Raw genomic sequence first — 25860 nt, forward strand, 5'->3', positions numbered from 1 at the left:
GGAAACCTAGAGGCTCATTGCTATAAATGTTAAAAGGTAGAAATTCACTGGTGGGTCAGTGGTTAGGACTCTGCACTTTCACTGCTGAGAGCCTGAGTTCAATCCCTGGCCTGGGGAACTCAGATCCTATGCACACCTGAAACAAATAAGAAAGGAAAGAAAAGAAACAGAATAGCGTCAAAAGCACGGGAAACTCAAAAGGTACAAACCTCCAGGTATAAAACCAGTGTGTACTAGGAATGGAATGTACCACACGATAAACATAATGCTGATGTTTGTTAGATAAGAAAGTGCTTAAGAGAGTACATCCTAAGCGTTCTCGTCACAGGCTGCTGCCTCGGCCTGGCTCCCGTAGGGAGGAAGATGCTGAGCTCCAGGTGCCTGGCCGTGGACGCGCACCGTGAGCAGGGAGAAAGCTGCTACTGTTTTTAGTCTTAAAGATGTTTCGCTACTGCAGCGTCGCTTGTTCTTTCCTGATAGAGACAAGCAAATTGATCAGCCCGCGAACTGCATCACCGACCAGTCATTCCTGTGACCTACTCTTCTCTTCTCTCAGTGGCTGGTTAAGTGCAAGATCATTTTTAAAGATGCGTCAGGATTCAGACAAAGGAATAACCCCTCGCGTCATACTCAGATACTTTTTCAGTCGCCTTATAAGGTAGGTTATTCATACAATCTTTCTTTATTGCTGCGTAATCATTTATTATTTTAAGTCTTTAACCCTCCTTTGAAAGAATTTTCAAAGAAAAACTGAAAGAAAAATAGTTTTCTTTCATTTAGACCATGTTTAAATGTGTTTGCTCTTTCTGGTTTAATAGCTTTGGCAGTGGAAGATACCAGTACTCATGGTATTTTTCCTAATAAAACTTGAATTGTATTAAACCCACAAAAACCTCCTTACTTCTAAAGCTAATGGACAGCAGGTTTCATGGACAGTCAGATTCCCATGAAATCTATGTTCAACAGAATTTGTATAGCTCCTGTAAATTAGTAGTGATTGGAGCCTGTAATAAGGATTAATGGTAATAATAAACATAGAATAAGATACAATCAGCAAAGGGGCTGGTGGAAGCTCGGGATGATGGTCGTTCCCATAAGAAGGCAGGCAGGATGGTAGTATTCTTTACGCATGCCTGGTTGGTTGGATCAGAATGGAATACAATACTGGGACAGAATAAGGAACCAGCGGGATGGCAGGGTGGCAGTGATGTGATGAGACAGTAGAAGTGTAGGGAGAAAAAGAAGCGTCTACCTATGTGAGCCACCATTCAAAAATTTATACGCTTTTAAAATCATGGTTTGCGGCTAAGCTGGAGCCCAGTTCTGGTTACTGAGGGTCCCTGGCTCTGTTGCTACACTGCACCATCACAAATAGCAAGGGGAGTGTTGAAACAGTCTTCCGGGCCCGTCAGACGGACTGCGTAAGATCTGACTCCAGTCTGCCTGGGCGTGCCTTCTGATTCAGTCATTTACAGCAGTGTGACCTTGAGTAAGTGTCTCAATCTTTCCGTGCCTGAGTTTCCTCATCTTAAAAATGAGCAGAATCATGGCTCTCACTTTGCTGGACTCTTGAGAGAATCAAAACAGATAACGCAGGCAAAGAATTGAGAACAATGTGACAGGTAGTATGCCCTCAGTAAATATAAGCTATCATTATTACTGTTGTTATTTTTACCTTTTAACTTCTCTATGAGTTTAAGCTAAGAAATAGAACTTTACTGCCTTTGTGGTTTCTTCCAAGCTCCATTAAATCTAGTCCTCGCCCTGAAGGCTTGACAGAATGCTTTTTCTTGCAACATCTTTTGGGGATGAGCACTGGGCGGAGCAGCCAGTCTTGCCCTGCGTTCTTCTGGAGGAGAGGGCCTGGCATTCAGACCCAGCGTTCTCAGTGATAAGTGCTCAGGCAGGTTGTTAGGGGTTGGGGTGTGGGATCCAGTGGCCTGGTGGGTGCTGCCTGGGAAACCCTTCAGAAGAACAGCCCCAGAGCTGGGGGGCGAAGACTCAGACGTGTTTTCCTGGGTAGATAAAGCAGTCGTTGGGGCCGAGAGCCCAGAGTGGAGGAGGGTGCAGTGGTGAAGCCTCACGGGGCAAGATGCTGGCGAGGGTCCCGAGGGTGATGTGTTGTGGGATGTGCCCTGGCCGTGGGCACTGAGGATATGGAGAGGGCACCAACCGCAGACATGCAGACTTTCCAGCTCAAGTGACGTGGGGGATGGGGAGGACGTTCTTGAGATGGGGAGCTCTGGGAGAGTGCCAGCTGGGAGCCAGGAAGAGAGCGAATGAGTCCAAGCTGGGACAGGACGTCGTTGCGGTATGGGGGCAAGGGCAGGAGAGGCAGACCAGGTGGGGGCTTCTGCAAGCTTCAGAAAATGTGAAAGCCCAGCTTCTAGGGGGTAAAACCTTACCAGTATCTCACAGGAAACGAGGGAAGAGGCTCCAGACCCCCAAACCGGTGGGATTGTTCCCAGTAGGAGCCACTAGTTAAAAATTAGCTTACTACTGGGATTCCCCGTTGGTCCAATGGTTAAGAACCTGACTTCCAGATGCAGGGGGCCCGGGTTCGACCCTTGGTCGAGGAGCTAAGACCCCACAAGCTTTGGGGCTACTGAGTCCACTCTCTCTAGAGCCTGCATGTCACAACGAAGATCTAACCCAGCCAAATAAATACATATTTTTAAAAAAGAAATGATACTTTTTCTAAAAAATTAGTTTGTGGATGTGTGTACTCTGTCATGTCCAGCTCTTTGCAACCCCATGGACTGCAGCCCACCAAGCTCCTCTGTCCATCGAGTTCCAGGCAAGAATACTGGAGTGGGTTGCCATTTCCTTGTCCAGGGGATCTTCCCGACCCAGGGATTGAACCCGAGTCTCCTGCGTCTCCTGCATTGGCAAGCAGATTCTTTACTTCTGCACCACCTGGGAAGCCCCCACCCATTGGTTTAAGTTAAAAAAAATTATTGATAATAACGTCTAACTGTAGCAGAAGATTATATACTAAAAATAAAGGCACCCCTTCCAGTCTCACCTCCCACAGGACAGCTTTGGTAACAGCTTCTTATGAATTAATTCTTGCAGGGACTTTCCATGTATTTATATATTCTTTTCCCCACCCATGAATAGAACTATGCTTAATACTGCATTATTTTGCACATAGCTTTTTCAACTTAATGATTCGGCATCTTTCTCTAACTGCATGGAAGGACTCACCTCACTGATTTTGAGGTTGCCGGGATGGCGCCATGTGGGTGGACCATCCATCATGTATTTAGCTGCTCTCCATGAATGGAGCATGAAGGTGATTTCCAAGTTTTTTGCAGTCTTATTAGACAGTGACACGAAGTCTGTACATTTTTGTGCAACAGTCTGGGCACGTTTGCAGGGTAAATTCCTACGAGTGGAATCGATGGTTCGGTGCATTGAATGTACTGATGGATGTTTTCCAGTTGACCTTCCCACCCGGCCAGGTATGAGAAGGCCGCTTCTCACACCCCCATGGCACTGGCTAGTATCAGAGGTTTTAATCTTTGCAAACCCACTTTGACTTTGAATCTTGACTTTGAATCTTCAAGTTTGGACAAACACTTGAAGGGCATGTATATTTATATGACACGTCCCATGTTTCAAACAGTTGTTTTTTTTTAACTTTTTATTTTGTACTGGGGTATGGCTGATTAACAATGCTGTGACGGTTTCCAGTGGACAACAAAGGGACTCAGCCATGCATATCCGTGTGTCCACTCTCCCCCAGACTCCCTCCCATCCAGGCTGCCACATAACAGTAGCGGAGTTCCCTGTGCTCTCCAGTGGGTCCTTGTTGGTGATCCATTTTAAGATTTTTTTTTTTGATATTTATTTATTTGGCTGCATCGAGTCTTAATCCCCCAGTGAGGTCTGCGGGCTTAGTTGTCCTGAGGCATGTGGAATCTTCCTGGACCAGGGATCAAGCCCACATCCCCTGCACTGCAAGGTGGATTCCTTACCTCTGGGCCATCAGGGAAGTCCTGGTTATCCATTTTAAATATAGCCTCGTGTACCTGTTCTTCTCAAACTCCCTGACTCTCCCTTCCCCCGACCCTTCCCCCTGGCAACCATAACTCCATTCTCCAACTTCAGTTTTCTTAGTGATATCTTGATTCTTAGAAAATCCGAGGAGGCGGGAGTCCTCCTTCTCCTTAGAGGAAGCTAAGGAACCGTCAGCCCCCTTTTCTGCAGGAGAGGAAAGGGAGGAGTGACCCGATTTTCTCAGTGTGAAAAATTTAGACAAAACTAGAACTCACATCTCTGTGTTCTTTCCCCTGTAACCCCTCAGGCGTGGGCCCCCAGCAGCCTCCGCTCTCCGCACCGGCCCAGCCACGAGCCTGCCCGAGGCGGGATGCCACCTCTACCTGGGTCCCTCCAGAGGGTGTCTGACCCGGACTCCGGTTCAGAGGGGAGCTGGGGCCACCTGGTTCTCCTGGGGAGATGGAGATGACAGATGGTGGGGGGAGGCTGGGGCGGGGGTGCGAGCCCAGGCTCGAGGGAGCATCCGCACAGCAGCGCGGTCCCATATCTGCAATATTCTGCAATATTCTGCAATATTCTATTGAACAGCCTCAGTCTAGACACTAGTGCCCCCTTCATCAGCTTGTAGCTGCCGCAGATCCTGCTTGGAAGGAGGTGGTGTGTGAGAGAAGGAAGGAGGAAATGAAGTGAGGCAGGAAGGGAGGATAAGAGGGGGTATGGAAAGCTATTTTCATCTAGCAAGGCCCCTGAAAGAAACAGGTAACAGCGTCAGTTCTCAGTACATACCGTTCGACCATCTTGGGTAAGTGACTCAAACTTCTCTGAGCTCTAATTTGCTCAGCAGTAAAATTGACATCATAGTTACTGGGCAGGTTTAGACTTTCCTAGCAGAGTGGCTTACACATATGACTTGCTCCATGAAGAACAGTATTTTTGCATCAGTAGCACCTATCCCGCTTTGAACGCATGAATGAATGGAAGGTTTGAGGGGTGAGTGAGGAGGTGGCCCCTGCCCCAGGACAGTCCATTTTTGAGCATCCTATCCACCATCGCTATGTGACCCCCCACCCCGGGGGACCGAATGGAACCCCAGGAGAATCATTTGCTCCCGGGCTCTTTCCCGCCAGGCTGCAGCCTCTTCACCTGTGCTCGGTGTGCCTGCTGGTTGGATCGTTCTCCCTTGTGCCCTGGGGGCCCGTCTGGGAGGTGCCCAAGCTTCACCTGGAGAACTGCCGGAGTGCCTGGTGGACGAACTTGCTGTTGCTAAATAACTTCCTGTCGGTCCAGGATGCGGTGCGTTCAAGTCTTCCGCGAGGGGGAGGAGGGGCGCTATCCGGCACGTGTTCTCGGGCCAGCCCGAGTCTGATCCCTTTTCTTCTGGCGATGCTGTAGGAAGGTGGGCTGTGGGAGGGAGGTTCGCCTGGAGTGTGAGCTGGGGGTTGCTGCACCAGCCCTGGCAGGGTGGGCTCTGGGAAAGCAGAGAGGGAGCAGGGCGGGGGCCCGGGGGCGGGCCAGCTGGACGCAGCTGCCCCTGCCCCATCAGTGTGCAGTCTGGGGCCACGCCACCCCAGTGGGAAGGACGCCTTCTTCACCTCCACCCAGAGAACCGAGATTGGGCCGGAAGGAGTCACCTCACCCTCCCCGTAATGAATTCTACCCCACGTCCAGCCAGATCTCACAATGTCTGTGTATATGGGTCATGCTTCTTCGAAGCCTTAGCTTCCTCCTGATGAGCTTGGAGCAAATGGAAGTGAACTAGTTATAATTAAATCGCGTCAATGATTTTGCACCTCCCTCGAAAGCACTGCAGAGAAGGAAATGGCACCCCACTCCAGCATTCTTGCCTAGAGAATCCCGTGGACAGAGGAGCCTGGTGGGCTGTTGTCCATAGGGTTGCACAGAGTCAGACACTACTGAAGCGGCTTGGCATGCATGCATGCGTTGGAGAGGAAATGGCAACTGACTCCAGTGTTCTTGCCTGGAGAATCCCAGGGATGGCAGAGCCTGGTGGGCTGCCGTCCATGGGGTTGCACATAGTCGGACACGACTGAAGCGACTTAGCAGCAGCAGCAGAAAGCGCTGCTGAAGGGAGAATCACTAAGTGTGACTGCATGACCGCTGACCAGCCAGACGACTGCCTTTGGTTCACAAGGGCCCGGCCACTTCGACAGGGCTTCCATCACTGTCTGACTGCCTTCAGGCGGACCCCCATCACCCTCCATGATGGGGGGCCCTGGAGCAGAGGCCCGGCCGCCTTCCCAGGTGCAGACCGGCTGGGGTCACAGGTGGGGTGAGCAAAGCTGTCACTTCTGATTAGCCTGGTCTCCTCAGGAGTGACGGGGTGGGAGGGGAGACCGAGGTGCCTCTCATCTCTGAAGCCCTGGGGAGATGTGCCCCCAGAAGTCGTCTCACCCTAAATTAGAGACACAGGGGCCACCTCCAGCCCCACAGGCACAGATAGCCTGGGACGAGGTCACTCTGGCCAGCTGCTGTCATGTCAGTCACGCGTGGGAACTCTGGGGTTTCCCGCAAACGCTGGTCTGCAGCCAGACCTCCGTTCTCAATGAGCACGGTCTATCAAATCAAAAATAGAATAAAATAAATGAACACATTCTCTCCACCTGGAGCTGGGGGGAGGGCAAGGAAGAGACAACAATACGGGCCCTCCGACCCCAACCACACTGTGAGGGTAATTACTCCTCACATCCATGACACAGTGGTGGAATTCAGTTCCCACCGCTGCCCTGGGAGATTAGCTGTGATTGCCCTGGGAGGTTAGCTATGATTGTTGTCTTAAGAGAGAAAGCGTGTCTGAATTTCCAGGGTGTATAATGGCAATAATGATACCTACTCCCCTGGGATTGTTAGGAGGGTGAGTTGAGATTCTGCTGCTGCTGCTAAGTTGCTTCAGTCGTGTCTGACTCTGTGGGACCCCATAGACTGGCAGCCCAGCAGACTCCTCTGTCCCTGGGATTCTCCAGGCAAGAATACTGGAGTGGGTTGCCATTTCCTTCTCCACGCACGCATGCATGCTAAGTCGCTTTAGTCATGTCTGACTCTGTGACCCGATGGACAGCAGCCCACCAGGCTCCTCGGTCCACAGGATTCTCTAGGCAAGAACACTGGAGTGGGTTGCCATTTCCTTCTCCAGAGTTAAGATGAGGTATGTGAAATATCTTTAACTCAAGTCCTTTCTCTTCCCGTGGAAATCGCCTCACCTGCCCCTGAGTTCCTCCTTCTGGTCCCGGGAGATGAGCCACTGGTTAATTGGAGGAGAGGGGTGACCTTTGCTGGTCTCTTTCCAGTGCAACGGCTGGACGTGGTATCTTGCCAATGACTTTCAATTCCATCTCACCACCCCAGTGATCGTCTTCATCTACGGAAAGTGAGTCTAATTGAAACAAGTGTTTCTCCTCACCTGGCCTCTTTCTTAAAACTCTCAGAGAGCTCCCAGTTCTGGGCAAAGCAGCTCTTACAATTTAGAATTGAGAAACCCACTTTTCAGAAGTGTGTGGACCCTGACTCCACCACTGTTTACTTCTTCCGCATTCTCCTGTAGTCTTTGTGTTTTTTTTTTCCACTTCACTGTTCTTAAAAACATTTCCGCATAAGCGTGTGGCCTGCTGGCTGGTCAGGTTTAGGGTTTATATGCCATCTTTTGTGGTGGGCGCTTAGATGGTTTCCAGTGTTTCCTGATTATAAATGGCTCCTCAGCACATGTCTTTGAACACGCCCCTTTCTCCTCTTCTGTATTTATTTCCTTGGGAACCTGTTTCCTGGTGGAATTATTAGGTCAAAGGCTAAGAACAATTTTGTAGTGCTTGTCACATGTCGTGAAATGACTCTTCAGAAAGAATGAGATAATTTATAAGACATCAGTGTGCCTGCTTCTCCACCTTGGGTGTTTATCTCCTTAATTTTGTTAGTTTTAGAAAAGCTCTAAGGCCTCAATAATTCACAGGAAACCTTAAAAGTTGTGGATTATTCACGCCATATTTTAAAAGATTTAGTATTCTTTTCTGTTCAAATACATGTTCAATTTAAGAAACACTGGAAAACATTACGCTAAAGAAAGGGGAAAAAAAACAATCACCTTAGGCCTGTTTCCTCACTTAAGGAGAGTGATTTCACTGTCGGTATTTATTCTCCGCTGCTTTTATTCTTCAAGTCTTTTATACATGAAAGAATTCTGCATATATACTTTGGACATTTGTTTTAATAGTTTAATGATGTAATCATTTTCCTATATTATTTTATTTTTCAAGTGAATGTACTTTTTTAAAAAATTATTTTTGTTTATTTTTGGCTGTTCTGGGTCTTTGTTGCTTCCTGGGCTTTCTCTAGTTGCAGAGCTCAGGCTTTTCATTTTGGTGACTCCTCTTGTCTCAGAGCAAGGCTCTAGGCACAGACATCAGTAGTTGCACACACAGGCCAAGCAGCTGCGGCTGGCAGACTTAGCTGTCCCAAGGCATGTGGGATCTTCTCGGACCAAGGATCGAACCCAATGCCCCTGCGTTGGCAGGTGAATTCTTAACCACTGGGTCACCAGGGAAGTCCCTTAAGTAAACAGACTTTCCATGTCTGTATAATATTTTGTATTTGTGAATGAACTGTAGTTTACCTATAGCTTCCTCTAGGATTATTCCTCGATTATTCCTACCTATACCTTCCTAAATAGATTATTTCCAATTTTGTGCTTTTACCAATAACAGTCTCAGAAACATCTTTCTAGTTACCATTTGTCTCCAACTCTGATATTTCTAGAATGCAGGTTCTTAAGAAGAGTTTCAGAGTCAAAGGGCATGAGTGTCTTTGGAGATCTTGAAGTATAATGACAGATAGCTTGCCTTAAAGGTTGTAGCAGTATTCAATCCTCTGGTCATCTAACTATACCATTGCCAATATGGACTCTTAACAAGATCTATATCTGCTTTTTAAAAATTATTACTTGAAGATATATAAGAAAACATTCATTTTTCACATCTAATTTGTAAGTCTTTGATTACTGGGCATGGAGCTGAGTTCCAAATATGTGTTGACTAGCTCTGTTTTGTGGTTACCTGTTAATGCTCTTTGCAAGGGGACATTTAAGTCACAGGCTGACCTGTGATGTTGCCCACTCCAGTGCTAATGCAAACACTCAAGCATCTTAGGCAAGGAAAATGCATAGTGGTTTTAATTTAAGAATTGAACAATTTTTTCAAAGGCAGATCTAATTTTTTACATGCACATCTGAAGCGCATTAAGTTTTCTAATTGCAAATGTAAGAGATTTTGGCTGACTACTTTTAAAAATATGTCCCACCCTTCCGCTAGGCAGAGAGGTGGATTGCTGGTATAGAGTTTGAGTCAGAAGATGTGGGTTCAAAGCTGGGGGACTCAGTGTAAGTCGCTGGACTCTCGTCATTTTTCACATCTGTGAGATGGAGATGACGCACTTCACCCCAGGGTTGGAAGAGACAGCGAGATCGTACCCATGGGAACCAGCACATGCCCTCTGTGATGGGCTGTGGCTGCTGCAGGCACCTGGAGGGCAGGTGTGCGGCTCGGCCAACCCTGGAGCCTTGGCCAAGGAGGACAGGCAAGCCTCTACGGGCTCCCTCGGAGGCGCCCTGGCAGCTGGATGTGCTGACTGCTGGCATTTAGGGTGTTTAGTGAAGGAAGCGCTGGTTTCTTCCAAGGCCTCTCTCCTTGGCTTGTAGTCGGCCGTGCCTCCTCACGTGGTCTTCCCTGTGGGCTCTCTGTGTGCTAATCTCTTCTTATAAAGACACAAGTCCCACTGGATTAAGATGCGCCCCAATGACTGACCTCATTTCACCTTAATTATCTCTCTAATGACTCCATCTCCAAACGGAGCCACACTCTGAGGTCGTGGAGGTTAGAATTTGCAGGGCTGGGGGACACGATCCAGCCCATAGCAGTCTGTCCTAGGAAGCTTTTAGTAGTTTTTGCAGCTGTGATGGCCAGCGGAGATGTGTCTGACTCCCAAGTAGAGGTGGCACGGCTTGGGCTCCAGTTCCCCAGGGAGTGAGACAATATTTACTCGAGTGCACGGGGGTTTTTATTGGATGGCCTGACCAGATGGTTTGCCAGCCACCCACCCACCAAGGACAATGAGTTCTCAGTACCTCTGCACTCTAGGTCTGCTGGGAACCTGCTTGAGTGTCCCTGTGACCGAGACAGCCTGGCCCCGGGGTCAGCATCTTTCTGAGGGGCCGTCATGGGAAGAGGGTCTCAGTTCCTCACCTGGAGACCGGTGCCGCCCAAGCCTGTGACTGCGCTACTGCGTTTAGCCTCTAAATGGAAGGGGTATAATAGGTAGGGCGTTTTCCCCTCAGAGAACACATTCGTGTAGAATTCTAGTAATTCAGGGAGGATGGAACTGGAGGGTCTGCAAAAGGCGTGATGAATTGGGACTTCCTGGTGGCCAGTGGTTAAGAACCTGCTCGTTCATTGCGGGAAGTGTGGGTTCGATCCCCGGTCAGGGAACTAAGATCCTGCATGCTTCCTGGGGGTGGCGGTGGTAGTTGTTTAGTCACTAAGTTGTGTCCTTTGGCGACCCCATAGACTGTAGCCCCACCAGGCTCCTCTGTCCATGGGATTTCCCAGGCAAGGATACTGGTGTGGGTTGCCATTTCCTTCTCCAGGGGATCTTCCCTACTCAGAGATTGAGCTCACATCTCCTGCATTGGCAGATGGGTTCTTTACCACTGAGCCATGGTTCAGCAAAAAAAAAGAAGACATGGTAAATATAGAACATGGTTACCATACCCGCCCTGCCCACACCCATCCATGGCAGGCATCACTAGTCAGTTACTGCACCACTGAGCTAAGACGCCTCTTCTGCTCCTGAGCACAAACTGAACTAGAATTGGCGCTCTAGATGCTGATTCACTCCCTAAGTCACTGTGGTGTGAAGCGAATGGCATCTCATCTCCTCCTCACGAGGAACCATGGCAACTTCAGCACTGGACTAGGATCGCCAAAGGCAGGGTTGTACCTGGTTGGTCTGGCATCCGTGTTGGGCATTTCTTCCACTGCAGACCCTCCTGGTCCTAACCCTCCTGATTCCCAGTAGATATAACCAGATACTGTCTCACCCTGAGCCTCTGTCCCTACACCTCATTTCCTGCCTCAGAACCGAACCCTCTCAGCCTATGTACAGAGTCCCAAATTTTGGAGGAATTAATTTTGTGGGGCCACCTTTGCCCCAAGGGGCTAGAAGATGGTAGGAAAATGCTTCTTTCTTTCACCCCCTTAGGACAGTTTTGAGGTGCATTTCAGAAGGCTCCACAGAACATTCTGGAAGAACTGAGCATTGACCACCGTGATAGGGCCTTGCATTGGCCTTCCTTGTTCCCCACCCCTGCCCTCATTCTTACCTCCACATGAACCACCTGAACCCTGACACTGGTCAGATTTGCGTTTGGACTGGGGGAAGGATCCCCCGGGTCCCCCTGTTACTCTGTCCCCCTCTGCTGTGTCTCACCTGTGCCTGCCAATCATCTCTCTCCTGAATCAATCGCCACTTCTTAATTTTTTTAAATTACTTTTTATTTTTCTTTTTGTCGCACCTAGTGGCATGTGGGATCTTAGTTCCCCTACTAGGGATGGAACCCGTGCCCACTGCAGTGGAAGTATGGAGTCTTAACCAGTGGACCCCAGGGGGTCCCTCCACTTCAGTCCCTCTAGTGCTTCCTGGGTGGCAAGGGACTTTCCCAAGCACGGTCTCATCACGGTAAATTTCAGCAGGAAGATGAAGCTATTCTAAGGCAAGGATTTCACTGCCCAGGATTGGGCTGCTAATAAGTGCTCGACACTGAAGTCTAACTCAAGCTTTTTAACTCCAGCCCAGCTCTGGACACACTTGGCCCCACGCCAGCCTCTCTCGAAGGCAGGCTGGCAGGAAGCACCTCTGGTTGCCAAGTCTGCCAGCCTTCGGTAGCCCCAGAGTGAGAAGGAAAGTGAACGTGCTCTCTTCTTTGTAGAAGTCAGCGTGCCCTCGTCCTGCTCGGGGCCACGCTGCTCCTGGCATCTTGCACCGCCTCTGCTCTGCTCACACTGGCTCACAACCTTCCGGTGGCAGCTCCGTCAGAAGCCAGGTAACTGCCGCGCTTCCCAGCCCGCCAGCTCTGTCCCTCCCCTCCCCTCAGGATGGCCAGGACCTCCCAGGCAGGGCTGCTGAGTGGATGCCAGGCTCTTAGCCCTGTGCACGTAGGCTCCTGCGGAAATGTGGGCGGGAACTGTTCGGCCTGGATGGGAAAGTTCATTGTGTGTTTGTTTCCAAACCTCTGACTCTTTTCAGCTGGCGTTGGGGATCTGCTCTGAACACAGGGAGCTCACTCTTGCCCACTGAAACGCTTCTGGGAGGAAAGGGGTGCCCCCACGTGGCTGTATGGCGTTTCTCCTCCAGTGGCGAACTGCTGCTTGGAAGCTCTATTGTGGGATGGAGAGACAGAAATTTAACGAAGTTGGGGTTGCCCCTTCAAGGTCACATGTCTAGTGAGTGGCACAGGTGTGAGCTGAACCTAGGACCTTACCACTGCGCTAGTTTGCCTTTCCAACAGGGTATGTGTAGCAGTTCTTTCTCGGTACCACCTGAGTCTTCTGCAGGAAAAACCGGTGAGATTTCCCGCTCATCTGTTCTCCGTGCAGCAGTCAGGCTGATGCAGGTGGAAACCGGATGCTGTCAGTCATCTGCTCAACCCTCCCATTGTTCTCAGGGCAGAATCCCTGTCTGGCCTCGTCTGTCTCTCCCCCACCGGCTGACTCTGGACCAGTCTCAGCAGCCTCCTTCCCTCCACACAACCAACAGGCTCCCTCCTCAGGGCCCTCGAACTTGCTGCTCCCTCACACGAGAACGCTGTTCCTCTAGAATCCAGATCTGGGCGAGGCGAGCTCCTCCACTCCCTACAGGCGTCTGTACATGTCTCAGAGCAGCCTTCACGGACCTCCCAGGGTGAACTAGCCCAGAGCCGTGCGAGGCACAGAAGTGCTCAAGGGACTGACTTCCCTGGCAGTCCAGTGGGTGGGACTCCATGCTTCCACTGCAGGGGGCAAGGGTTTGATCCCTGGTCGGGGAACTCAGATCCCACATGCCGCACAGGATGGCCAAAAAGAAAAGAAAAAGTGCCCAGAATGCACTGTGAGTGGAACAGATGAGTGGCTGAGTGAGCACACCCCGGGCTTTTAGACCGGAGAGGCGCCATGCCCTTCCCATCACGTCATCAGCTTCTGTGCGCACAGCCGGGTGGCCGAGAAGGAGGCTGGCTCCTGCTTTGCCTGTGGTTCTCAACCCCAGATGCAAATGAGAGTCACCTGTGGGTTGGGGGCGGTGGGATGGGGGTGGGGATTGACATCTCACCGATGCTTCCAGCAAGCACCACCCTGGGCCAACTGAATGTGAGTCTCCAGGGCTGGGGCCCAAGCCACCCAATTTTGTGAGAGCTTCCACGAAGAGGTTCACGTCTTTAAGAAGGGGTCTACTTCTGGGAACCATGTTTTTAGAGCTATCCTGACATGCCAGCCACTGGAAACGGCTATTTTAAAAGAAGGCAGTCATCACATTTCCTTGGGTCCCAGGTTGGAGGGCCCCAAGGGAGTTTGGAATTTCAGAAACCAGCGTGGCCCAAGGCAGGATCGTGAGGGTGCTGTCTGCAGACCATCACTGAAGACGTGAACTCCTGTACTCCCAGCGTCTGGCTTTGCTGATTGCCCCAGTGAACGTCTGAGAGATTCCTTGATCCATGTCCAGATGAGATGCAGCCTTTGGCCTCACGTCCTCGTGTTTTTCAGGGAAGAGGCAGCCAGACGGTACTTCCTGGAGTACTACACGAAGCCCTACTGTCGGTACGGGCCGTTCCTCGTGGGCCTCTTACTGAGCGTTTTCATGCACCCAGACCACCAGGCAAACGTTCTCAGAACCAAGGTACGTGGCTTCCCCATGCCGCGCTGTAGGAACCACGTTCACCTGGGGTCAGACTGCCCTTGGCCAGGCTCTTCCAAAGCCCTGGGCAGGAGGCAGACTTTCGGGTACTTGACTGTGCTGTGGTGTGTCAGCAACGGCTCTTGATGCCAGAGAATAAGAGGAACTTTGTCTTCTTCCCTGATTCTCTGCTTTCCTCACTGAGCTCCCCTTAGAAAGCCCCAGATCCAGCACCCAGCCGGGTCCCACCCATTGGAGCCTTGGTACAGACCCAGAGAAACTTCTGATGTGGGAAAACATACCCGGTGAGATGGCAAGGGCAAGCCACTCTTCTGGAAGGTCATGGTGATGTAGGCTGGATTTTCTTTAACAGCAAAAGCTCTTTGGCTTCTAGAAATAAGATTCTTGGTCAGATTTGATGGTTCCATCTGGGAATCAGGTTGTGCGGTATTTAGAAAGCTGCCACTTTACCTTCCAGATGGGGTTACTTCCCTGTGGGTAATCAGTCTAGTTCACCATCCAAGGTCATAGGTCAAGCCAGAAACCTGGGTTCATCTTGGATGCCTCCTGCCTGTCGCCCTCCCTCCCCGTCCGGTCACCCACCCCCGGGGCTGTTTCTCCTACTGTCCTCTCGTGGCCTTTGCCCCTCACCTTGTTCAAGCCCGTTTCATCTCTTAGCTGGACTTCTTCACTAGTTTTCTTGCCTCTAGTCTGATCTCAAATCCACCCTCAGGGCAGTCTATCTAAAGCACTACCTTAGCCTCAGTTCAGTTCAGCCGCTCAGTCGTGTCTGACTCTGCGACTCCATGGACCTCAACATGCCAGGCCTCCCTGTCCATCACCAACTCCCAGAGTTCACCCAAACTCATGTTCATCGAGTCATTGATGCCATCCAACCGTCTCATCCTCTGTCGTCCCCTTCTCCTCCTGCCTTCAGCCTTTCCCGGCATCAGGGTCTTTTCACATGAGTCAGTTCTTCGCATCAGGTGGCCAAAGTATTGGAGTTTCAGCTTCAACATCAGTCCTTCTAATGAATATTTAGGACTGATTTCCTTTAGGATGAACTGGCTGGATCTCCTTACAGTCCAAGGGACTCTCAAGAGTCTTCTCGAATACCACAGTTCAAAAGCATCAATTCTTCGGCATTCAGCTTTCTTTATAATCCAACTCTCACATCCATACATGACTACTGGAAAAACCATAGCTCTGACTAGATGGACATTTGTTGGCAAAGTAATGTCTCTGCTGTTTAATATGCTATCTAGGTTGGGCATGACTTTTCTTCCAAGGAGTAAATAAGTAATTTCATGGCTGCAATCACCATCTGCAGTGATTTTGGAGCCCCCAAAAATAAAGTCTGACACTGTTTCCACTGTTTCCCCATCTATTTGCCATGAAGTGATGGGACCGGATGCCATTATCTTAGTTTTCTGAATGTTGAGCTTTAAGCCAAATTTTTCGCTCTCCCCTCACTTTCATCAAGAGGCTCTTTAGTTCTTCTTCACTTTCTTCATAAGGGTGGTGTCATCTGCATATCTGAGGTTATTGATATTTCTCCCAGCAATCTTGATTCCAGCTTGTGGAATCAAGATTCCAGCCCAGCGTTTCTCATGATGGACTCTGCATATAAGTTAAATAAGCAGGGTGACAATATACAGCCTTGACATACTCCTTTTCCTATTTGGAACCAGTCTGTTGTTCCATGTCCAGTTCTAACTGTTGCTTGCTGACCTGCATACAGATTTCTCAAGAGGTAGGTCAGGTGGTCTGATATTCTCATCTCTTTCAGAATTTTCCACAGTTTATGGTGATCCACATAGTCAAAGGCTTTGGCATAGTCAATAAAGCAGAAGTAGATGTTTTTCTGGAACTCTCTTGCTTTTTCCATGATCCAGCGGATGTTCGCAATTTGATCTCTGGTTCCTCTGCCTTTTCTAAAACCAGCTTGAACATCTGGAAGTTCACAGTTCACGTATTGCTTAAGCCTGGCTTGGAGAATTTTGAGCATTACTTTACTAGCGTGTGAGATGAGTGCAATTGTGCGGTAGTTTGAGCATTCTTTGGCATTGCCTCGTGCAAAACCTATTCTTATGACTTTTGTTGATCCACAAGACCTTGAGGGCAGAACATATTCCTACGCACCTCTGAATTTCTAGCATCTGGTTCTGCAATCACTCATTAAATGAATGGAGGATAATTTGCTTTTCAGTGAAAGAAGGGTCAAGAATTCCCTTGCACTATTAGGGGGCCGTGCTGACCCCAGATCCCCTCTGCTAGGTCCTCCTTTGGTTTGTCGAAGTCCTGTGGATTCCTCATCTAAATGTTCTAGAGATGAGGCCCTGGGCCTTGGAAAGCCATGTGTTTCTCATAGCGGGAACAGGAGCTAGGGCGTGACGGGAAGCAATGGACTCACAGGGGCCACGTGACTTTTCCTATAGGCTGGAGTTGTACATTCTAACAGAAGGCCATTCAGAGGTGCTTTGGGACTTCTCTGTGGTCCAGTGGTTAAGAATCCACCTTGCAATGCAGGGGACATGGGTTCGATCCCTGGTGCGGGAAGATTCCACATGTCTCAGAGCAGCTAAGCCTGGGCACCAGGACGCCCGAAGCCGGTGTGCCTTGAGCATGGGCTCCACAGGAGAAGTCCCTGCAAGGAGAGGCCCCCACACAGGAGCAGCTCCTGCTCCACACAACCAGGGAAAGCCCCCGTGCTTCCTCCGAATGCACGTCTCCATCCTCCCATTCCTCCCGCCCTGCTGTGTCCCCAGGGATGGGCGCGGCCCAGGTGTGGGCTGTGTGAGGGGGGCTCTCACATTTATGGGGGCAGAACCAAGCCAGGAGCCCTATTTGGTTGAGGAACAGAGTGGGAGGTTCGGAGTGGTGGGGGGCGTGACTAGAGCATTACCTTTTCTTTCTTCTTTTAACTGTAAAAATGATTCAAAATTCACTATAAGTTGCAAAGTAGTAGCGACCTTGTGAATCCTTGACCCTCGTTTCTCTGCTAGGACGACCCCAGCCGAGACACTGGCGCTGGCGCAATCCATCGGCCGCAGGCCCACCCGTTTCACGCGCAGGCGCCTGTGCGCTTTTGTACAGTTTTATCAAGTCTGTAGGTTTGTGTAACCACCACCACCATCAAGGTGCACAGCTCCCCCGACACCACAAAGGTCACCCTCGTGTACGGGGCCACACACCCCACTGGCCCCGCCCTGCCCCCACCCTCACCCTCCGTAGCCACTAAGCTGAACTTTCGCTCCAGTCCAGTCTGGGCCCTGATCAAGGTTCACCAGTAGAGCCTGAAAGTGACTGATGACACACAGGATGTTAGGGTAACGGGGGTGACACGCAGCGTGGCCAGGGTGGGCTGTGAGCCGGGCCTCTCCTCTCCCCCAGGGGCAGGCTCTGCTGGGCTGGGGGTGCGCCCTGTCGACCCTCCTGCTAGTGGTCGCCCTGGCCTACATGGTGGATGACGTCTCCCCCACCTCGTCCGGCGCTGCTGCCGTCTACCAAGGCCTCCACCGGACCCTGTGGGCGGCGGCCGTGGGCTGGATACTGTTCGCGTGTCAGGAAGGCTACGGAGGTAGGTGTGGCGTGGGGCGCACACGCTGGTCTGTTAAGGGCGACGACGTGAGAACATGTACACGGACGAGTGCTGACCGATGAGAGATTGACAGGGACTCAAAAACACCGTTTGTCTACATATTTGGGGAAACCCACCCGTATATTCTGGAGAGGGACGTGGCAACCCATTCCAGTGTCCTTGCCTGGAAAATCCCATGGACGATTTTCCACCCCTCAAATCCCAGGAGGAGCCTGGTGGGCTGTAGTCCAGGGGGTTGCAAAGAGTCAGAGATGACTAAGCAACTAACACTTACTTACCCATCTATTCTGTTTTAGATGTTTATACTGGTTTATATATTCCATGCAGGTTCTAAAAGAAAAATCGGCAGCCTCTCCAATGAAGCTAGTTTAGAAATTAAAATAGGGACTTCCTGGTGGTCCTATGGCTAAGACTCCACGCTCCTAGTGTGCGGAGCCTGGGTTCCCCCTGGTTGGGGAACTAGATCCCACGTGCTGAAACTGTGAGCTCATATGCCATAACCAAGAGATCCTGAGTGCTGCAAGTAAGACTTAGTCCAGAAAATCAAATAAATAAGTTGGTGTTTTTTTTTTAAAAAAAGAAAATGCTTTGTTTAATGAAAAAAGAAGAACGAACTTGGAAGTGAGCAGATAAGGTAATGTCATGAGGAAGAAAATCCCAGTGCTGGGACGAGAGTACCGGCCACCTCCACCCTCATCTCCCCCTCTGATCATGTGAACTAAAGAGTTACCAGCACCCCCTCAGCTCTTTGATAACAGGGACGCTCTTTCTGTTGAGCCAGCCTTTCAGAGTGGAACAGAAAAAGAGCTCAAATGGAAAGAAAGGATCTTCTCTAGATTAGAAATGTCTGTTCAAATCACCTGACTTTTTCCTCCTTTCCTCTCTGTTGGGCACAAGGTACTTGCTAGTGCGCTACTGTTAGTCACTCAGTCGTGTCTGACTCTGCGACCCCATGGACTGCAGCCCGCCAGGCTCCTCTGTCCATGGAATTCTCCAGGCCGGAAGACTGGAGTGGGTTGCTGTTCCTTTCTCCAGGGGATCTTCCCGACCCTGGGATCAAACCTGGGTCAAACCTGGGTCTCTGGTATTGCAGGCAGATTCTTTACTGTCTGAGCGACCAGAGAAGCCCACGAGGCTTGAGGTGTCAGCAGATGACCAAGAAAGGCTGGCAGGGATCTCCCAGCCGAGGTTCTGAGCTCCCCAGCTGCCTGGAAACCCTGAGATGATGGAATTAGAGCCACATGGAGATAGCGCACATTCGGGCCCCCTGGGAAATAATCAGGATGCGTTTAAAATTCGGCCTGTGAACCCAAACCTATTAGCCTCAGCAAAGGTGCAACCTGATGAAGTGAACATGAGTCCTGCTTACTGAATGCAAGCTCGTGTCAGGCACCCGTGGCCCCGGGCGGCACTGGCCACACGGCTACAGGTAGGGCTATAATCAGCCCTGTTTCTCGGCGCGGAAAGTGGAGCCTGGAGATGAAGCCGGCTGGGAAGGCCACACAGCTGGAAAGCGAGTCTGGGCCCCAGGACGCAGCCTGAAGCCCCCTCTTCATTTCTGCGTGCCAGGCCCTCTCCCCACTCAAGGTGTTTGATTGTTCAGATTTGTTCCTGCACTTTCATGCATGCAGAATGCTGAGAGATCTGTCCTATAATATTTCAGTGTTAAAAGCTTTCCCTTCTATGGAGAACGATGTTACAGGGGAATCAGGCTGTGTTCCGACTGATGTATTTGCACTTACGGGTTTGGATCGCGTGACCTCCATTGATGACAATGAACTGCTGACAGAGTCTCAGAACATAAACAGCTACTCCCCCTGGCCTGGCCCAAGCCAGGTCTGATGTGCTGAAAACATCCCAGGATTCCTGTCTAGTGTGACAGCCCTGTGGGTCAAGAATAATTGGCTAGATCTCCCAGGTGGCTTGCTGGTAAAGAAGGATCCACCTGCCGACGCAGAGGACGTAAGAGACGCAGGTTCAGTCCCTGGGTCAGGAAAGTCCCTGGGAGAAGGAAATTCACTCCAGTGCTCTTGCCTGGGCAATCCCATGGACGGAGGAGCCTGGCGGGGTACAGTGCAAGGGGCTGCTAAGAGTTGGGAACGACTTATCGACTAAATAACAAATGTTTTGTTGTGTGTGTGTGTATGTATAGTATATATATATACATATATATAAACTACATCTTCTTATCGATTCATCTATTTTTGTTTGTTTGCTTGTGAGATCTTAGTTCCCTGCCCAGGGATCAAACCTACACCTTCGGCACAGAGTCCTAACCACTGGGACTGCCAGGGAATTCCCTCCATTTATCTGTTGATAGGCACTGACGTTACTTTCATATCTTGGCATGAATTTTTTTTTTAAACTGACTTAATTCTACAACTATTTTGTTTGTTTCGCAGGAATAACTTGGTTCATCATTTGGGATTCCCATGGGGGCAAATGTACCTTTTGACTATGATTTCTATTTATTCACTTGATTGCATAAAATACTTAACTGAAAGCTTGCTCTATGCCAAGCACTGCTCTAGATACTGAGGATATCACAATAAATAAGAAAAATCCCTCTCTGGAGGCGATTGCTATGGGATAGGGAAAGCGAGAGACCAGGAGACTCTAGCAGCCTGAATAACGGTCTCCATCATTAAGTCCGAATTCCTTGGCAACTTGCAGCTGTGGTCAAGGATCTTGAGAAGGGGAGATTATTTAGGATTATTTGGGTGGGTCCTGAAAGCAATCACACGATTCCCTATAGAAGGAGCAGAGGGAGGTTTCACACACACACAGAGGAGCTGGTGACATGAAGCTTTGGTAGAGAGAGAGTTGAGAACGCTGGTATTGATTGGAGTGCCGTGACCGGAAGCCACGGAATGTCCAGGCACCAGGGCTGGAAGAGATGAGGCATGGATTCTCCCACAGAGCCTCCGAGGGAATGTGAGCCTATCGACACCCTGATCTTGGCCCCTGATGTTGATTTTGGGCCTCTGGTCCCCAGAATGATGGGAGAACAAATTTCTGTTGTTTTAAGCCACCGTGTTTGTGTAGGTTGTTGCAGCAGCCATAGGAAATGAACCCAGAGCCACACGAAGTGAATATGTTTGTAATTTATTTCAGATGCAGATAAATATGGTGAGTAAACACAAGCCCGGGGAATTCCCTGGCCACCCAGTGGTTAGGACTCCATGCTTTCATTGCCAAGGATACGGGTTTAATCGCTGGTCAGGGAACTAAGATCCTGCAAGCCTTGCATCAAGACCAAAAATTAAGAAAACAAAAAAAAAATCAGGGGTGGGAGGGTAACTGGATTAGGGGTGCGTTTGCAAATACGTGGCACCAAAGCACTCCAGGCAGATGGAATACTAAGGCAGAGTTTTCCAGTCTGGAACATGCTGAGTGGGTGAGGAGAACAGCAAGAAAACCAGTGAGTCAGGGGTCAAGGGTCCAGGCAGGAGAGAGACAGGAGTGAGGACAGAGAAGCAGGCAGGGCTCAGGTCATGTTGGACCATCAAGGCCTCGGGAAGAACTTGGGTTTTATTCTAAATGCCACGTGACATGATCTGGTTTGTGATTTTAACAGATTAGTCTAGATGTTTTCTTTTCTGGTGTGTGTGTGTGTGTGTGTGTGTGTGTGGCTTGAAACAACAGAAACTGATTTTCTGGTTTTGGAGATGGCTCAGCAGGTTAAAACGGAGAAGGCGATGGCACCCCACTCCAGTACTCTTGCCTGGGAAATCCCAAGGATGGAGGAGCCTGGTGGGCTGCAGTCCATGCTGAGGATCGGACACAACCGAGCGACTTCCCTTTCCCTTTTCACTTTCATGCATTGGAGAAGGAAATGGCAACCCACTCCAGTGTTCTTGCCTGGAGAATCCCAGGGACGGGGGAGCCTGGTGGGCTGCCGTCTATGGGGTCGCACAGAGTTGGACACGACTGAAGTGACTTAGCAGCAGCAGCAGCAGCAACAGGTAAAAAATCTGCCTGTGATGCATGAGATGCAGGAGACTCGGGTTCTACCCTGGGTCAGGAAGACCCCTTGGAGGAGGGCATGGCAGCCCGCTCCAGTGTTCTTATCTGGAGAATCCCATGGACAGAGGAGCCCGGCGGGCTACAGTCCATAGGGTCACAAAGTCGGACACGACTGAGCGACTGAGCTTGAGCACTCAGTTCTGGAGGCTGGAAATTCAAGAGCCAGGCGTGGGCAAGGTCCTTCTGGGAGCTCTGAGGGGAACCCGTTCCACCCTCTCCTGGCTCCTCGACAGCCGTGGCGCGTCACTGTCCCCATCCTCACATGGTCGTCTCCCCGCGTCTCTCCTCTGTGTCTCCTCCTTTTCTGTCTGTTTCAAGGACATTTTGGATTCAGGGCCCACCCTGATCTAAGATGACCTCACCTCTCATCCCTTACCTTAATTACATCATTTCTTTCTCCAGGGCGTCTTCCCAACCCAGGGATCAAACCCAGGTCTCCTGCATTGCAGGCAGATTCTTTACCGTCTGAGCCACCAAGGAAGCCCAATGACATCTGCAAAGACCCTTATTCCCAATTCTGAGGTTCCAGGTGGACACAGCTTTGGGGGGAGGCATCACCATTTACCCCACTGCAGAGAGCCATTGGTCTTATTCAATGAGGGAATTTCTCATTGTTTTTCTTTTAATTCCTTTACATTCAATAGCCACAAGGGGCTCATAGCTATCATATGGGACAGTCCAGTTGTAGAAGATACACCAGGTTGCAGAAGGTGAAGGCTCTGGGCCCACACGGTGTTACCGCCCTTGTCCTAAGGTCCAGCAGCCTGTGTGTGTGCCTTGAATCAGAACCCAGGCCAGCCAAGGGCCTTTGCACCTTGTTCTATACGTGGAATGTTTCGTGCTCAGAGGTTGAAACCACACTAAGGAAATAAACTGGCTGTAAACTCAATATTGAGCAGCTCTTATTATTATTATATGTCTACAATGGGGAGTTAAAGTTTGCTCTGTTTTTGGCTTTGGCTTACCTGTTTTAGTGCATTCTCCAGGTGGCGATAGTGGTAAAGAAACTCCCTCCCCATGCAGGAGATGCAAGAGTTCAATTCCTGGGTCGGGAAGATCCCCTGGAGAAGGAAATGGCAAACCGCCCCCCCCCCCTCCAGGGTTCTTGCCTGGAGAATTCCATGGACAGAGGAGCCTTGTGGGCTACAGTCCATGGGGTCGCAAAAGTCAAACACAACTGAAGCAACTTAGCACACACTTAAAAAGAACATGGACTTCCTTGGTGGTCTGGGGGTTAAGACTCAGCCCTTCCAATGCAGGCGGTGAGAGTTTGATACCTCGTCAAGGAACTAAGATCCCATAGGCCGCATGGCACAGCCAAAAAAAAAAAAAAACAGAAAATATATAATGAATAAAGACCTTCTTAGAAGAAGGTTCGCAGACTCAGGGGCAGGACCCAAAGGGAGTTGCAGTGACCCCCCCGCATCCCCAGGCACAGGAGGGGCTCACCGCTCCGGGATCGGTGCCTGTCCCGCAGGTCTGGTGAACCGGCTGCTCTCCTGCGGTGTCTGGACGTGCCTGGCCAGCATCAGCTACGCTTGCTACCTGGTACACCCCACCCTCATCATCCTCTACAACGGGCTTCAGGAGACGCTGATTCACTACACAGACCTCAACATGGTGAGGCTGCCCCGCCCCCAGCTGAACGTGGCACGCCCTTTGTTCTCTCCTGGAACAGTGCAGACTGCTGGCTTCACTAGAAGCTTATGCTCTGTTTATTTCTCAAAAGCCTATTGTCCTTTGTTTTATTGGAGGGGGGGCTTCAGTACAGGGTAGTATTGTTCTTTCCTTCTCTTCATTTTTAACGTTTGCGGCTGTTTGTCTTAGAGATCTGTTTCATACAGCCAGGATGGGGCCCTTTAGGGTCCAAACACAACTGGAATCTCATAATAAGACCGTGTCCACTCCATCCCTCTCTCTCTCTAGTTCTATCTCTTCTTGGGACACTGCTTGCTGACCTTCATCGCTGGGCTGGTCCTGACGCTGTGCATTGAGAAGCCATGTGAGGATCTGAAGTGGTGCCTGCTGAAAGCAGTGCCCGCAGGGCCAAGAGCTTCCAGAGCAACCCTGGAGAGTGGATGACCCTTTGTGGGAGGCAACTGAGCAAAGCCAAGGGTGGCTTCGTTTACATCACAAACGCTTGTGTTTCTTAAACAGGGTGTGAATCAGATTTTGTGAATATCTAAGGTAGACAAGTTCTCTGTGTTTATCATATAAAAGTGTTCTGTGATCATCTGTTTAGTATTTATAGCATGATAACTGGCCCCAGTGCAACTTTTTAGCAAAAAAAAAAAAATCTAGATTTTTTTTTGGGTCTTTTGGGTCTACATGTATTTTCTTTATCACTGATCATTAAAAAGCATCAAATGTAGTGAATTTAATATACCCTTAGGTTAAAATGCTCGCTTTTCTTGGTAAAATCACAGTACATCCTCTGCACATCGTAATTGTTTTTGCATTACTATGACGCCTTCATAGACTCGTAAGTTTATTCTGGATGGTATGATCCACTGTGTACACAATTCATGGGTTTGTCATTATAGGCATTTCAAGCATGATCATTTTATAAGAGGGCATATGCTATGAGTTGAATTGTGGCCCCTGGAAAAGATAAAAGAAGTCCCAATTCCCCGGTGCCTTAGCAAGTGACCTTATTTGCAGATCCGGTAATCAAGTTAAAGTGAGATCATGAGAGGGACTTCCCCGGTGGGCCAGTGGGTAAGACTCCACCTTCCAGTGTAGAGGGTGTGGGTTCCAGCCCTGGTTGGGAACAACGGTCCCACATGCTGCAGGGTATGGCCAGAAATTTTAAAATAATAATAAAAAAATAAAATTATCTTAAGTATGAGGCTTCCCAGGTGGCACTTTCCAGGTGGCTCCAGTGTTAAAGAATCCACCTGCCAATGCAGGAGACACGGGTTTGATCCCTGGGTCGGGAAGATCCCCTGGAGGAGGGCATGGCAACCCACTCTAGTATTCATGCCTGGAAAATCCCCTTTACAGTGGAGCTTGGTGGGCCACAGTCCATAGGTTTGCAAAGGACTGGACACGACTGAAGAGACTTAGCAGGCACGCATGCAGCTTAAAGACATCATTTTATAAAGTGAGATCACGGGGGTCGGGGTGTGGCTGGCCCTCATGTGTGACTGGAGTTCTTATGCAAAGGGGTGGTCGGCACAGAGACGGACGATGTGGAGACACAAGGGGACGATGGCCGTTCCAAGCCCAGGAATACCAGGGGCTGCCGGCAACGCAGAGACTGGGCCAGGCGGGAAGGCCTCTCCCTGGCGCCTCAGAGGAGCTGGGCCCTGCCCACACCTTGATTCCGACGTCCGCCTCCAGGACAGTGGGATGATGCCTGTCTGTTGTTCTGAACGGAGCGGGTGGGGATAGAAGCCACATACGGGTCTCCGCCTTCTCTGTTAGAGGCTGTGTTGGGGGTCGGTGTCCGTCGGCTAGGGCTCCTGTAACTGAGAGCCACGAGCTGCCACAAAGCCCACGGACAGAGGAGCCTGGCGGGCTGCGTCCACGGGGCAGCAAAGAGTCAGACAGACCGAGGGACTGACGCTTTTTTCACTTTCATCCCTACTTGCTGCTACTGCTACTGCTAAGTCGCTTCAGTCATGTCCAACTCTGTGCAACCCCAGAGACGGCAGCCCACTGGGCTCCCCCATCCCTGGGATTCTCCAGGCAAGAATACTGGAGTGGGTTGCCATTTCCTTCTCCAATGCATGAAAGTGAAAAGTGAAAGTGAAGTCGCTCAGTCGTGTCCGACCCTTAGCGACCCCATGGACTGTAGCCCACCAGGCTCCTCCATCCATGGGATATTCCAGGCAAGAGTACTAGAGTGGGGTGCCACTGCCTTCTCCATCATCCCTACTTACATGTGTCTAACTTTACTCGTAACAGCACCTTCTGTGTACTTAACAGTCGAAGGAGTCATTAACACTCACGGGGTGAGCAGGAGCTTCTTGGCACGGCATGCCCTTATCTGTCCTTCAGGGGGGTCTGCAAGGAAGAGCACCGCGGCGTGGGGCGGGCTGCAAACCCGGCGTCCTGTGACAGCTGACGGCTGGCCTTGTCGGTCGCCAGGAGGCCCTCCCAGCCCCGGCTCCGAGGTCTGCTCTGCTGGCAGGATCTGACCCGAGTGAGGAGCATGACCCGCTCGGGTCTGTTCGGTCTGGCCTGAAAACGGCCCCCAGGTGGCTTCCCGGGTGTCTGCCAAGTTCATCGGGTTCCTAGGGTGCCCCCTGGTGGCCGGCTCGGCACCTGCGCCCTGACTTAATTGGGCCTCGGGGGAGATCCTG

The 25860-nt window shown here is 50.4% G+C and overlaps 1 protein-coding gene across 1 annotated transcript in view; it reads left to right on the forward strand.

Annotated features, from left to right (window-relative positions):
* The window catches only part of LOC138428394 (O-acyltransferase like protein-like), a 65090-nt gene extending 41098 nt beyond the window's left edge, over window positions 1-23992 (forward strand). The window contains exons 8-15 of the mRNA XM_069569092.1: window positions 481-658; window positions 5130-5295; window positions 7308-7387; window positions 11990-12103; window positions 13797-13929; window positions 17320-17506; window positions 23031-23173; window positions 23480-23992. Coding sequence (XP_069425193.1) covers window positions 588-658; window positions 5130-5295; window positions 7308-7387; window positions 11990-12103; window positions 13797-13929; window positions 17320-17506; window positions 23031-23173; window positions 23480-23635 — 1050 coding nt within the window. The 5' untranslated portion in view covers window positions 481-587 and the 3' untranslated portion in view covers window positions 23636-23992. The remainder of the gene's footprint in view (window positions 1-480; window positions 659-5129; window positions 5296-7307; window positions 7388-11989; window positions 12104-13796; window positions 13930-17319; window positions 17507-23030; window positions 23174-23479) is intronic.
* The last annotated feature ends 1868 nt before the right edge of the window (window positions 23993-25860 follow it).

The sequence above is a fragment of the Ovis canadensis genome, chromosome 23 (genome assembly GCF_042477335.2).
Source record: "Ovis canadensis isolate MfBH-ARS-UI-01 breed Bighorn chromosome 23, ARS-UI_OviCan_v2, whole genome shotgun sequence".
NCBI classification, from domain to species: Eukaryota; Metazoa; Chordata; class Mammalia; order Artiodactyla; family Bovidae; genus Ovis; species Ovis canadensis.